Source organism: Prionailurus viverrinus, chromosome X (assembly GCF_022837055.1).
Source record: "Prionailurus viverrinus isolate Anna chromosome X, UM_Priviv_1.0, whole genome shotgun sequence".
Lineage (NCBI taxonomy): Eukaryota > Metazoa > Chordata > Mammalia > Carnivora > Felidae > Prionailurus > Prionailurus viverrinus.
In genome coordinates this window covers 16,053,266-16,067,730 of record NC_062579.1, presented here as the reverse complement: position 1 = coordinate 16,067,730, position 14,465 = coordinate 16,053,266, and the positions used below count along the sequence as shown (strand labels likewise).

The 14,465-nt window shown below is 39.4% G+C and overlaps 1 protein-coding gene across 1 annotated transcript; it reads right to left on the bottom strand.

The window, feature by feature from the left end:
• Positions 1-2,403: 2,403 nt before the first annotated feature.
• On the bottom strand, positions 2,404-4,585 carry DDX53 (DEAD-box helicase 53). The gene is given in 1 exon segment (XM_047843833.1): positions 2,404-4,585. A coding segment is annotated over 1 exon segment (1,950 nt). The 5' UTR covers positions 4,479-4,585; the 3' UTR covers positions 2,404-2,528.
• Between the last annotated feature and the right edge of the window lie 9,880 nt (positions 4,586-14,465).

The following is a 14,465-nucleotide window of genomic DNA, read 5'->3' as shown; positions in this document are numbered from 1 at the left end:
CCTCTTTGTTTTTATCTTACTTTTCCTAAAAGATATCATTTAAAACCCTCTTTCTTCTCCTGAAGTCCTTTCTTGGTTACTGTGCAACTGGTTTTGTTTTGTTTTGTTTTGTTCATGCTCCTTTAGGGATTGTTCATCTCAGTACTAATAATGTTTTGGGCCAAAAAATTCTGTGTTGGGTGGGGCTGTCCTGTAGATGGTAAAGTATTTGCACAGTATCCCTGACCTCTACCAACCAGCTGCCAGTAACACCTTCCCACCCAAGCCCCTGATAAAAGACCAGTGCTATCTCCACATACGGTTAAATGTCTGCTGGAGGGAGGGCCCCAAATGCCCCTGGTTTAGGACCCCTGTTCTGTCTATGCTTACCTTTCCGCATACAGCGGCTCTTGTTTTCAGTTGTTTGTTTGAGAAGAAATGTACATTGTCTCCTTGTCTTACGAGTGGATGTTGAGTGATAATTTTTGCTGTTGTTACTTGAACATGATTGAAGAAGCTATCTCAAAGTGGTTTAATTGTTACACTTTTCTCTAACAAATATAGTGTTGTCCCTAAGAGGAATTCTGACAAATAACATATACTCTGACTTGCTAAACATTCATCATTTCTACTCTCAGTGAATGGGAGTGGGCCATTTGAGTTTCTGTCACAGGTTCTGCTCTAGACTGCTTTTGCATTAGAGTAAATCTGCACATACCACTCTGTTTCACTAAATCTGAATGTATGGGCAATCTGTAGATAAATAAGCATATTGTCTTGCACACATTAACTGTATTAAAATGAAAAGAATGTCAATACTGGAATCAGGCACAACTGGGTTAATGTATCATGTAACTCCTCTTTAACCAGATTTAGTAACCTTAGGCAAGTTAGTTTCTCTGATCTTGTTCCATTCTTTGAAAATTAGGGGTAAGATTACCTTCTGAGTGGGTTTTTTATAAAGATTATAAATTAGATGATAAAGCACCTTTTTGTATATCAAACACTCAAAAATGCTAACCATTGTTATGAATTTTATCAAGAAATACTGAGGCCTATATTAAGAGCCTTTGAAGCCAGGATTTAACCTAGAGTATTTACCTCTTTATTTCATTTAATTTCTGACTACTTTGTTGTGGTCACTGCTGGGGATGCTGGGGAAAAAAGATGGTTGTGTTAATTTTTTTTTAATTTGTTGGAGATTGTAAGGCTTGACTAACTCTTAAGTTCTCATAAACATTGAATTTTAAAATTTAGCATCTTTGGGAGGACTTCTTGGAATGTGAGAAGATTTGTATTGCCTCTAAATAAAACATTTGAGATACATTATAAATTTGGAGTTCAACTAAAATTGCTTCCTATAGTGGGGCACCCGGGCGCCTCAGTTGGTTGAGTCTTCATTTCAGTTTGGGTCATGACCTCAGGGTCATAGGATCAAGCCCCATGTCAGGCTCTGGGCTGAATGTGGGGCCTGCTTGGGATTCTCTCTCCCTCTCTCTCTCTGCCCCTTTCCCCCTCTCCCCCTCCTGCTCACTTTCTCCCTCTCTCTCTAAGTAAAATGAAAAAAAAATTTTTTTAATTGTTTCCTATGGCAAAAGTGTCATTTGGTTGAATTTTTAATGTTTTTCCCAGTATGTAAGATATATTTTTCTTTCACATTAATTTTTCTCATTATGTATAAATGAAGTTTTGACCTTTTCAAGACAAATTGAAAAATAAAATATGGTGAAAAGCAAATAAAGATAAATGTGAGTCACATTTCAAAAATCAATAAAAATGAAGAATGTACTATCCTGTCATTAAAAAGGGTTTCGTTGTTCCAATTTGTTACACAAGGATGTGATTTTTCTTCCTAGATTAGAAAATAAAGTGTTAGTAAAGGCTGAGTTACACAAATTTGGTTACAATATAGAATTTAGAGGTGAAGGGGACCCCAAAATTATTTACTACAACCATCCCAATGTGTTAGTGAAGAAAGTGAAGCCTTCAGAAGGTAAGTGACCTCCACAGAAGTTTTAACCAAAAGTTAGTGATAGAAACAGAATTGTGGAATCTACTAGACAACTGAGCATTTATTTTCTAATGAATTTTTTTTCAATTAGGGAATGACAATGGACATATTTTTAGGGGTTGTTGTGGAACTAACCACTGGGGGAAAATAGAATATTTTGACCAGGATAAACTTGATGATAATTATGTTTCAATTCAGTGCAGCTTTTTAAAGCAGGAAAAGCACCATTGTTGTCTGCTCCCAGTCTGTTAGAGAAGACACAGATGGACATGGCAGGCTATAAAAAAAAAAAAACTAGACTTTAACCAACACATCACATTTAATTTTTTCCCACATAATCTCTCACTCTCTGATTTTTCAAACACTTTTGATTTTATTAAGGAACATACACAACATTGGAAACTTGTATTTAATAACTGGGTAAATGTCCTTAAGCTGCTAATATGTTTCCAAAACTTTTTGATGTATCTTGAATATTATAGATCTTTAACATATCTTCAATCTTCAGGTAGTGTAGTACGACTTTTCAACGTAGATATCAACAAGACTCCTTGGGTTTTTCACGAGATTTTGATTTTCTTCCTGCATCCTTTTTTTGCTTATGTAACTTGTATTGTTCGGCCATTGTTACAAGATCTTTGGGGACACTTTGATTTGCTCGTTGCAGAATTTTAATCAATTCAGTGGCAATCTTCCAATCATTTTGAGTCATGAGGGTAATCGATATGCCAGTCTTCCCTGCTCTTCCAGTACGCCCCACTCTGTGTACGTATTCTTCGATATTGCGGGGGAAGTCATAATTATACACATGGGTGACATCATTAACATCAAGACCTCTGGATGCTAAATCGGTAGCAATCAATATTTTCACTTGTCCGATTTTAAAGTCCTCTAGTGCTTGTTCACGATCATGTTGTTCTCTGTCACCATGCAGTGATTGTACAGGGATACCTTGTATGCCTAAATCACTGGATAAGTCATCAGCGACAAGTTTTCTGCTGACAAAGATGAGGACTTTGTCTTGGGGTGACAGGCTCTCTAGGAATTCTTGGATAAGAGATCGTTTTTCTTCTTCTGTGGTGACGATTACAATTTGCTTCACTGTATTTACAGCAACTAGATCCAGAGTGCCAACATAAACAATCATAGGCTCTTTCAAATAAGATTGAGCAAGTTGACGAATGGTATCTGGCCAGGTTGCACTTGTCATAATGGTCTGGCGGTCTGGGCGCACATCTAATAAAATCTTCATTATCTGGTGTTCAAACCCCAGATCTAGCATTTTATCTGCTTCATCTAGGACTAAGTAGGTTACGCTTTGTAGGGTGACAAACTTATTCATTTGCAGATCATTCAGTCGTCCAGGAGTTGCAATAATGATGTCTACTCCTTTGGTAATGTCTCATATTTGTCGATCTCTATTCCCACCACCATATATGCAAACACTTTTAAGACCTTTGTATGAATACTTAGAACATTCAGCTTCCACCTGAAGAGCTAATTCTCTAGTGGGTGCAAGGACCAGCATGCCAGGTCCATTCCTTTCCTCTCTCGATACTGGTTGATTATTGAGATGAATAAACCCAGGCATTAAATAGGACAAAGTTTTGCCTGTTCCCGTTTGGGCAACTCCTATAAGATCGATTCCTTGTAGAATAATTGGCCATGCCTGTGACTGAATCGGCGTTGGGTTTTGAAAACCAGCTCTTCTAATGTTTTTCATAAGTTCAGGATAGGGTTGGAAAGCATCCTCAAATCTACAGATGGGATTGGGGATGGGACGCTTTTCACCATCTTTCAAGTCATCACACATTACGTCAAAATTTTCCTTTCTCCACATATCTACCTGAACTCGAGACATTGACCTTGTTGCTTTGGATTCTACATAAAAATTTTTCTGAATTGGTGGTAAATCTGCCCATTTTCTTTTTTCCCACTCTACGACTTCTGCCCTGACCTGATCCCACTCTATCAGTGGCTGAACTTGTCTACCAGTGGTATCTGTATGAAAATCTTGTCCCACAAAGGGCTGAGGGCCAGCATTATCAACACTGGATTCTGAAGTGTAGCTTCGTTTTTGTTTTTTAACGAGAGTTTCTATAGCCGCCTTGGCCTTTGCTTTCATATCCTTGGTACCAAAAATTTTCACCTCTGCTTCAGAATCGCCTTTCATGATCTGTATTTTGGTGCTGGTCGTACTCTGGATGTCTTTTATCTTGGATCCACCACGACCAATCACCACACCAATCATGTTGTTATTTAATTTAAAGCACAGAGGTGGTTCTCGGGGGCCGAAGACCTCCACGTAGCAGCTCCTGCCCCTGCCGCTTCCGCCCCTGCCTCTGCTGCCGCCGCCGCCACTGCCACCGCCTGTGCCACCACCGCCGCCACTGGCACCACCGCCGCCACTGGCACCACCTCTGTCGTCCCGACCGGCTCTGAAATCTCTTGGATTAGGCTCTTCCCTTTTCTCTGGGGCCCAGGCCATTGCTGAGTAATGGTGAGATTGGTATTGGCCTCTTGCCTACCTAGAGTTGGAAGACGATGTAGTCCGAGGCCTCTCTCATCAGGCTCTTGACCAACGGACTATGTCGCCAGGCCTTAGCTAAGCAGCTGTTACAGAGGGAACTGTTGTTTGACTTGGGGGCAGGGCTTTGAAGGCCTGACCAATCAGAGGACTTGATACTAGGATGTGGTCGGCGGGCCCATCTGATGCAAAATTTAAAGGCACACTGCAACATGAGCCATCACTGGTGACTTTAACCTTGGTCATTTGGTTAAGTAGTATTACTCAGGGTTTCCCTACTGTAAAATTATTATTTCTAGCTTTCCATCATAGTAATAAATATTATCACTCTATTCTTTGGAAGCAAGTCGTTAAGTGTAACTGACCCTCCAGGGCCCAACCACCTGTTTAAAAGCACTTCTCGCTAACTAACAAATTGTATCTTAGCCATACAATTTGGGAAACACTGCTCTGGGTGAATATTGATTAATGAATTTTTTTCATGTGGTTATTCACCCATATGTATTTTGACCAGACACATTAGAAGTCTTCCACACCTCTTTATGAATTATGCTAGGAGTTTTAAAGCATTCCCAGTATCTTTTAGTTCATTATTAAAAAGGGAAATTTTAGTTCAATGTGGCTTTTAGTTAATGAAGAGTATACTATATTTCTCTGTCTAGGGCTTCATCTTTACATGGAATAATACCATGTATTACAGAACCACAGAATTCTAGAGGTGTTGAATGTGTTAGGGTCATTTTATTTTTCTTCTTCATCAAAGAAAGAATGAAAACCAGGCCCTAATATACTTACAGACTTGAGTAGGAATGCTTAGCAGATCCTTGAGAGTATAAATTCAGAACCATTTCTTAGCTTAGACACAGGAGCTCTCTGTGAAGTGACTTGTCTCTGTGAAGTGACTTGTCTCTGTTCCTATTGTTTCATGTCGGCGATAGAAAGTAGAAGGCATGATCATGAAATGAAAGAAAGTCATAGAGTTAGGGAGAAGGGTAACTATGTACAAAAGCAGTGTGCTTTGCGGGGGGGAGGGGGGAACTCCTTTTAGTGAATTACTGGGATAGAAGACTTTTATAACTATTAGAGGTACCGAGAGAGATTGTGCCTTCAGGATCATTCATTACCATTTATGATTGGCCTTACCAGTTGGAGAAACTGATTGTCACCTAGATTAAGGGCCACCAATGTGATATCCTTTGCTTTGAATATCTCTGTAACAGGCTTAGCGCTTATTTCTGAAATATTCCCATTAGGTATTTATCCCATGGGTTATGGTTTGATACCTCAATAACTTGTTATTACAACACACACACACACACACACACACACACACACACACACACACCCCAAAGTATAAAGTTGTCAATTAGATGCATTCTAGTGGAGCCCCTGGCTAAGAGGTTCTTATAGAACAGAGGCAAAGAAGGAAGGGTTGGGGGTTCTGGTAAAGTATATCTGAAGGTAAAAAGAAAGGTAATGAAAGAAAAGAGGAGTGTGCTTAAGACATTCATCACCATTTTGTTTAGGGTGGTCCCTTACCTTACACTTGATAGACAACAATAAGAGAGTAAAATATTATGAAATATTATCATTTTAAACTGTAATTTCCACAAAGTTTTACTGTAAATGAGTTAATGTTGTCATCTTAAAGCATTCTTGCCGGTGGGACTTCCTTAGAAATAATCTTGACAGTATTTTCATTTACTCTTCTTTGATAATCTAAGGCAACCTAGACTTGTGGAATTCCAGTTAACAATTGGTAATTATAATAATTATAGTTGATTTCACATCTATATAGCACTTTATAGTTTATAAATACATGTAGAAATGGTCTACTTGGATGATAAGTGTCTGGCCATTATTCTATCCTGCAGGTGCAATATAGTATGGTAAAAGCTGTCATTATCATTCTACACGTTGGTGTGTTTGCTTTGTGCACAGAACCATACTTAATACTATAGGGTCTAAAGAAGTGGCAGCACTATGGAATAGTTGTCAAGAACACAAAAGCCTAGGGGCACTTGGGTAGCTCAGTTGGTTAAATGTCTGACTCTTGATTTCAGCTCAGGTCATGATCTCAGGGATCATGGGATAGAGCCCTCTACATTGGGTTCTATGCTAATAGCACAGAGCTTGCTTGGGGTTCGTTCTCTCTCTCTCTCTCTCTCTCTCTCTCTCTCTCTCTCTCTCTCTCTCTTCCTGCCTCTCTCTCTCCCTGCCTCTCTCTCTCCCTGCCTCTCTCTGCCCCTACCGGACTCTGTTCTCTCTAAAAATAAATAAATAAACATTTTTAAAAAAACTGAACACAAGAGCCCAAATAACTGGGGTCTGATCTCAATTCTGTACCGTATTTAGCTGTGAGTCCTTGAGCAAGTTCTAAGCTACTTATGCCTTAGCTCTGCTATCTGTGGAATAACACAGTAATACTTATCTCATGTACACAGAGACCCAAACACAGTTACATTCCTTGTTCATAGTAGGAAGTCTCCGCATCTCAATAACACATGTCACAGAAAGAGTAGGTGTATAGAGACAATTATGGAAGTTCCCAATTGCCTGTCTAAGAATTTTCCTGATAGAATTTCCTCTCTCCACATCAAAATGAAGAAAATAAAGGTAATAAGAATTTGTTCATGAATCTATATTAATTCAATTTAAACTTTTTTTCCCCTAATGTTTTACCCTCCATTTTCGGTAAAATATCCTTTAAAAAGTGAACTGAGGACCACAAATGATTTTTAAAGGTCTCTACAATGGCAAAAAAATAAGTAAAACTAATGCTTGTAACAAGATTTGGTTTTAAAATATTAACTTGCATGTGCAACCCAAGAACTTTTAAGCACTCATCTAGTACAATAGCAAGTAAACACAATTCAGGATGCTATTAGGTATTAATCATGATGGCAGGCCAAAAGGGCTGGAGGGAGGTGTGGGAGGCTGGAAAGTTGAGGCATAGCCCTCTAAGAGATGGAGATTTATTCTTTGAGTAGGAGGTGTGAAATGAGAGATAGGAGGATCTTAAAGTTTTAGGGGAAGAAACCAATGTGGCCTTGGGGAAGAGATGAGGGCAGCCTGGAGGACTAGGACAGAAGGCTTAGGTTGAGGAGAAAGGGGAAATGGAGAAAAATAGTTTGGGTCAGGGTAAAAGAAAGGGGGAACTTTCCGGAACTAAAAAGACCATCAAAAACATTTCAAGTTAATACAGGAAAAAAAGAGGGGGAGTGAATCTAGAGTGAGGGAGTTCTCTGACCCTGTCAGTATTCATCAAGGACGGAGGGCCGTGTGGGGAAAGCAGGATACCATGAAGTGAAGAACGGGGGCTGTGTTGGTGGTATTTTAAGTGTATCGAACTGAGAGACTTGAACACAGTGTGGCAGTGCTAATTCAAGAAAGGAACAGCTCTAATGAGAAGGGGCCCAAGTAGCAACTAATATTTTTAGTCCTACTCTATGCCAAACATGTAAAATGCATGTTCATTTTACTCATTCATTTTACTCATCACAGCAGCTCCATCATATGCATCTTCCTCTTTTCTCATGTGAAAACACTGAAACTCCTAATTGTCACGTAATATATTCAAGTTCATACAAAGGTATGGTGAATAACTTAGAACAATTTAGACACAGGTCTGATTAGCTTCAAGGCCTTTCTGGTTTCACTACACTCCCATTTATAGGGGAAAACATGCTTGATTTGGTGCCTGATTGTAGAGATAAAGAGCGTGTTTCATCAAAGACGACTCAAGCTGACAGGCTGGGGGTTCCTTGAAGCAAATAATCTTGGAGCTCTTTGGCAGTGAAGATGGAGGGGACGTCATCTGTAGGGCAAGAAAAGGAGTTTGGTTTCAGACCTGTCCAGTTTGTGTTAGTTTGGAGAATTGCAAGTGGGTATGAAAAGTAGGACTGGAGACTTGGGACTCTAGTTCAGATAAGAAGACAGGAGGAAAGATAGGAGAATAATCAGCATAGATGTTTAGTTGAAACTGGGAGAATGAGTATTCTTCCCAAGAAATAGAGTCAAATGGAAAATAGGTTTGAGAATATCTTCAGGAATCAGAGCAGCCATATGAGTAGATAATGAGAAAGGGAAGACAGGGAACCAAGTGAAGAAGTAAGAAAAAAAGTCAAGAAAATAAGAAGAGAGCATGTGGAGAAGACCTACTACACAATGTAAAATACTTCATGAAGGACAGGGAGTAAACAAACTACTGAAGTTGGGAGAAGGAAATTAGCAATCACTTTCAAGGTCTTTTTTTTTTTTTTGGCACATGGAAAAACACATATTCCTGGGGAAACACTTGAGAAGAGAGCCCCTTGGACCACTGGGGAACCCTGCAGTGCTGGGGAGAGAACCTTCCATCTTATACCAAAAGCTGTAAGGCACTGTTCTCATTTTTAAGGCTTCTGGGAAACTAAGATTTCATGGGCAAGTTCCTGGCATTGTTCTGTCAAGGATCCAGTGGATTTTCAGTAAGATTACCTATTATGAATATTGGAGGGAAATGAATTTCAGTGGTCTTTGAAAATACCTGGAAAGGTAGGATGAGGGAGACAATCACAAGGAGACAAGAACCGTTTATTAGCAGTTTCAGAAAAGGGAAGTCTTTCTAAAAGGAGGAATAGGGAGTGCTGGGAGTTCTTTTCAAGGAGACTACAGTGCTATTTTTAGCTACCCATTAAACCTTTCTCTCTCAAATTTAGTTTCTTCTCCACAGAGTGGGGGGATGCATTATTTAGGTATATGAAGAAGTGAGGCTATTGAGGTAATTAAATCTCCTTTCAGCACAAACATTAAAAAAAACAAAAAAAAAAAAATACTGTAAGCTGATTAGCACCTGTGGTAAGCCCCGCTGGAGAAATCCTTGCTTACCAACTACTTCCTGTGGAAATTTTAACATACTGGCATGAGTTTTAAAAATAATAACCTTCAATTATCCCTTGGCTCTATTTTGAGTCATTTGAAGGGCTTTCTAGGACTTTCATTTCTGATAGCTCTCACCTAGGTAAGCAGAGAGAACAACAGTTATCTGCATCATTTGCATTATATACAGAAACCAAACAACAATCCTTAGAATTGTGGGCTTCTAGAGGTGGGAAGGACTGACTTGGAAAAGCTTCATCTACAGCAGCTGTGCCCAATGGGCACATCATGTGAGTCACACAATTTTAAATTTTCTTGTGGCCACATTAAAGAAAAAAAAGGGGAGCCTGGCTGCCTCAGTTGGTTAAGTGACTCTTGATTTCAGCTTAGGTCATGATCTCACACTTTGTAGGATTGAGCCCTGCATTAGGCTCTGTGGTGACACCTGTGAGCCTGCTTGGGATCTTCTCTCTGCCCTACCCCCTCCCCCCCATCTCTCTCTCAAAATAAATAAACATAAAAGTAAAAAGGAGAAGAGGGAGAGTTCTGTTTCTGAACAAGATGGTGTAGTCACATTTCTCACTATTCCTTCTGTTTATTTATTTTATATATAAAACAAGAAGACTGAAATCTGGAGAGAAGAAGACAGACCAGCTAAGGATTTGGGAACTTTAGGAATGACAAAATGCTGAGTTTCCTTGGTTTTTTTCGCTGTTGTGGTTGTTTTTATTTTTTGTTTTTTGGCCTCCCTTATATCCTAGATTGGGTGCTGGAGAAGCCTGCAACTCAGGAATACCCACAGGCACAGCCAAAAAAGAAGTCCCAAGGAAAACCTGTTCTTTTAAGCCAAAGGACCAAGAAAGGAGCAGCCTAGCAAGAAAGAAATCTTTTTGATAATAATTACCCTGCTCACTTATTGCAGAAAACCAAAAATACAGTGCATCTCCCCGTCCCCATCAATAAAGGTCAAGTGCAGAGCCTAGATTTCTGTCCACATCGTTTGGTAGTGAGATGCTCCTCCCTCTCCCCGCTGCAGTGATGTCCAAAGAGACCAAGTCTCCAAGACTGTATATTCAGCACTGCCCAGAGGTAATGGGATGCCCTCTCTCTATCCTCCTCCCCCATTAGGTCGGTAGAAACCACATAGGGAGCCTGGAGTTCTGTCCTCACCTAGAAGTAATAATGAAGCATGCCTTACTTTTTTTCACAGTGTCTATGGAGTCTTAATAGGGAGCCTGGACTTCCACATTTGCCTGGCAGTAAGGAGGCAGGGCCCAACTTCCCACACCAGTGTGGTGTCAGTGGAGGCTTGCAAAATTAGAGATTTCAATCATATCTAAATTCTCATAATACACAAAATGTCTAAGACAGAACTGAAAATCACCCATCATATCAAGAATTAGGATGAATAAGGACAAAAACATGAATAGATGCCAACATTGAGAATAAAGAGGCATTGGAATGATCTGAAAAGGATTTAAAGGCAACCATCATTAAAAAATTTTTTTTAAAAAAGCTTCAGTGAGCAGTTAACAACATACTTGAAACAAATGAGAAAAGAATTCTTAGCAAAAAGTAGAAGATACAAAGAGGAACCAAGTAGAAATTTTAGAGCTGAAAAATACAATAATCAAAATCCCTTAATGGCCTCAATAAAAGGATGGAAATGAACAAGGAATGAAATAGTGAACTTAAAGATAGAACATTGGGAATTACCCAGCTTTAACAACAGGGAGAAAAAAGGACTGAAAAAACTAATAGGGCCTCCGGGGCCTGTGGACAATAATATATGCTCTGATATTCATTAGAATTGCAGAAGATGAGGAAGAACATGGGTATGAGCAAACATACAGCAGAATAAGTACTGAAAATTTCCTGATTTCCTGAAAAGCATAAACCTACAAATTCAAGAATATTAGTAAACCCCAAACAAAATAAACCCAAGGAAATCCCTGCCAGTACACAGCATAATGAAACTTATATAATCTAAAGACAACGAAAAGTTCTTGAAAGCAAATGGAAATAACACATTACCTATAGGGGGAACACCTGTTCAAATGATATCAGATTTGTCATGAGAAACCATGGAGACCAGAAGGAGGTGGCATAATATTTTTTTCAAATGCTGGAAGACAAGAACAATTGACCCAGAATTCCATATGCAGAGGGGTGCCTGGTTGGCTCAGTTGGCTAAGTGTCCAACTCTTGGTTTGGGGTCAGGTCATGATCTCATAGTCATGAGATTGAGCCCTGTTTCACGTTGAGCTCTGCGCTGGCAGAGGTGGGGGAGGTTACTTCAGATTCTCTCTCTCCTCCTCCTCTACTGCTCGTGCTCGTTCTCTCTCCCTCTAAAAATTAAAAAAAAAAAAGAATTCCATATGCAGATAAAACATGTTTAGAAATGAAGATGAGGGGTGCCTGGGCAGCTTAGTTCCTTAAGTGGCCACCTCTTGATTTCGGCTCAAGTCATGGTCTCAGAGTTCCTGAATTTGAGCCCCACATCAGGTTCCACACTGACAGGGTGGAGCCTGCTTAGGATTCTCCCTCTCTCCCTCTCTCTCTGCCCCATCCCTGCTTGTGCTCTCTCCGTCTTCATCTCAAAGAAAAAAAAAATGAGGATAAGATCAAGATATTCTCAAGTGAAGAATAAGAATTTGTTGCCAGCAGACCTAACCTAAAAAGATAGCTGACACACATTCTCTAAATGTAAAGGGAATGATGAAGGAAAGGAAACAATAATTAGCAAAAATATGGGTAAGTACAGTAGAGTATCCTCTTTTTGAATAAATTATGTTTGACAATTGAAGCAAAATTATAACAGTGATAGCATTTTAAAAAGATTTTTTAAGTTTATTTACTCATTTTAAGAGAGACAGGGCAAGTGAGCAGGGGGGCAGAAAGAGAAGGAGAGATGGAATCCCAAGCAGGCTCCGCACTGCAGGGCCCAAACTCATGAAACATGAGATCATGACCTGAGCTGAAACCAAGAGTTGGATGCTTACCTGACTGAGCCACTCAGGCGCCTCCCCCCACCCCCTGCCATTTTAAATGTATTAGAGGAAATAGTTAAAACAAGTATATTACATTTGGGGAGAATAAAATGACATAAAAAGAGAAAGTATTTCTACACCCAATGCCGAGCTCAAAGTCACAACCCTGAGATCAAGAGTTGCATACTCCACTGACTGGGCCCGCCAGGCACCCCTCAAAAGGGTTTTTATACTTGGCCACACTGTAAAATGATGATAGCATAGACTGTGAAAAGTTATGGGTATATAATGCAATACCTGGAGAAGCCACTAAAAAAAACATACAAATACATATAGTCCAAAGCAATACAGGTAGGAGCGCCTGGGTGGCTCAGTTGGTTGAGCGTTTGACTTGATTTCGACTCAGGTTATGATCCCAGGATCGTAGGATCGAGCCCCACATTGAGCTCTGCACTGAGTGAGGAGCCTGCTTGGAATTCTGTCTTCCTCTGCCCCTCTCCCCTACTCATGCTTTCTCTCTCAAATAAAGAAAAAAAAATGAAAAAAAAAGTAATACAGATAAAATAAAATGGCATTCTAAGAAATTTGCAGCTAACCTACAGGAAAAGTGCACATGAAAACATGCTCAAAATGATTAGTCATAAGGGTAATGGTAATCAAAATCACAATGAGATACCACTTTATACCAACTAGAATGGCTGTAATAAAGAACACAGAAATAAGGTGGTGAGGATGTGAGGAAGAGATTTGAACCCTCAGACACTGTTAATAGAAATATAAAATAGTGCAGTTACTTTGGAAAACTTTTCAGCAGTTTTTCAAAATGTCAAATGTAAAGTTAGCATAAAAATAAGTAAATGAAGTTACTGTATGACCCAACAATTGCTCTCTTGGATATCTACACAAGAAAAGTACACACATGTTCACACAAAAACATGTACATGGATATAAATAGCAGCATTATTTATAACAGTCACAAAGTAAAAAATAAACCAAATGTCCATCAATGGATGAATGGGTAAACAAATCGCGTTGTACACATACAATGGAATATTAGTCACCAATAAAAAGAAATGTGATATTGGTAGATGCTAGTGTAGATGTTCCTTGAAAACATTATGTGAAGTGAGAGAAGCCAGTCCCAAAAGACCACCTTTCTTTTTATTCCATATACATGCTTTGTCCAAAGTAGGCAAATAGAGAAACTAGATGAGTGGTTTCTTAGGGCTGAGGACGGATGTGGAAGGTGAGGTGGACTTGAAAGCGAGGCAGGAAGGGTAATGAATACTGATTGTTACACAGTCGGGTTTTGGGTGATGAAGTGTTCTAAAATGAATTCATGGTGACTGTTTCAAAACCCTGTAAATATACAAAAAAAAAACCACATTGAATTGTTCCCTCTAAGTGCATGAATTATATGGTATGTGAACTATCTAAATAAATTGTTACAATAAATAACATATGGAATTGTATGAATGGTAGGTTTATAAGCATATTGTCCCCTTTGCTGTATGTGAGTTAAGTTCATTCTCTAATTTTTCCCTCTGAAAGCAATACAGTTGACAAGTGAGAAAACTGAGGCACAAATCATTTGTTACTTTCCAAGGTCACGCAGATAACTCCTGAGCTCCACGAAGCAAACCCAAACCGATTTCCTGACCACACACCAGGGCGATTAGCAAGAGGCTGGGGAGAGGTGGGTAAGGCAAGAAAGGGAAAGCATTTCCAATAAACATATTCAGCTGTGATAATCTGGGATAAAAAAAGGCAATCCGGTATGACAGAAGTTTTTGTTGCCTTCCTCAGGGGCTTCGGAACTGCTTGGAGGTGATAAAGCCATTCAGAGCTAGGATTTGGGACAAGGGCTTATACATGATTCTTCACAGTGCACATTACTACTGAGAGATACAGCAGGTGACTTAAATCTTCAGTAAGAATCATTGTAGGGGAAGAGAAACACAAATGACAATGTTAACAACTGCCAAAGCTTCTCTTTGGGAGTTTATTGATATTCCTAAATGATAGGAGTAGAAAATTGATGGACGAAAAGGCAACAGCCTTTAAAGCTGGATTAATTTGGCATGTTGTTTTTCTGTCA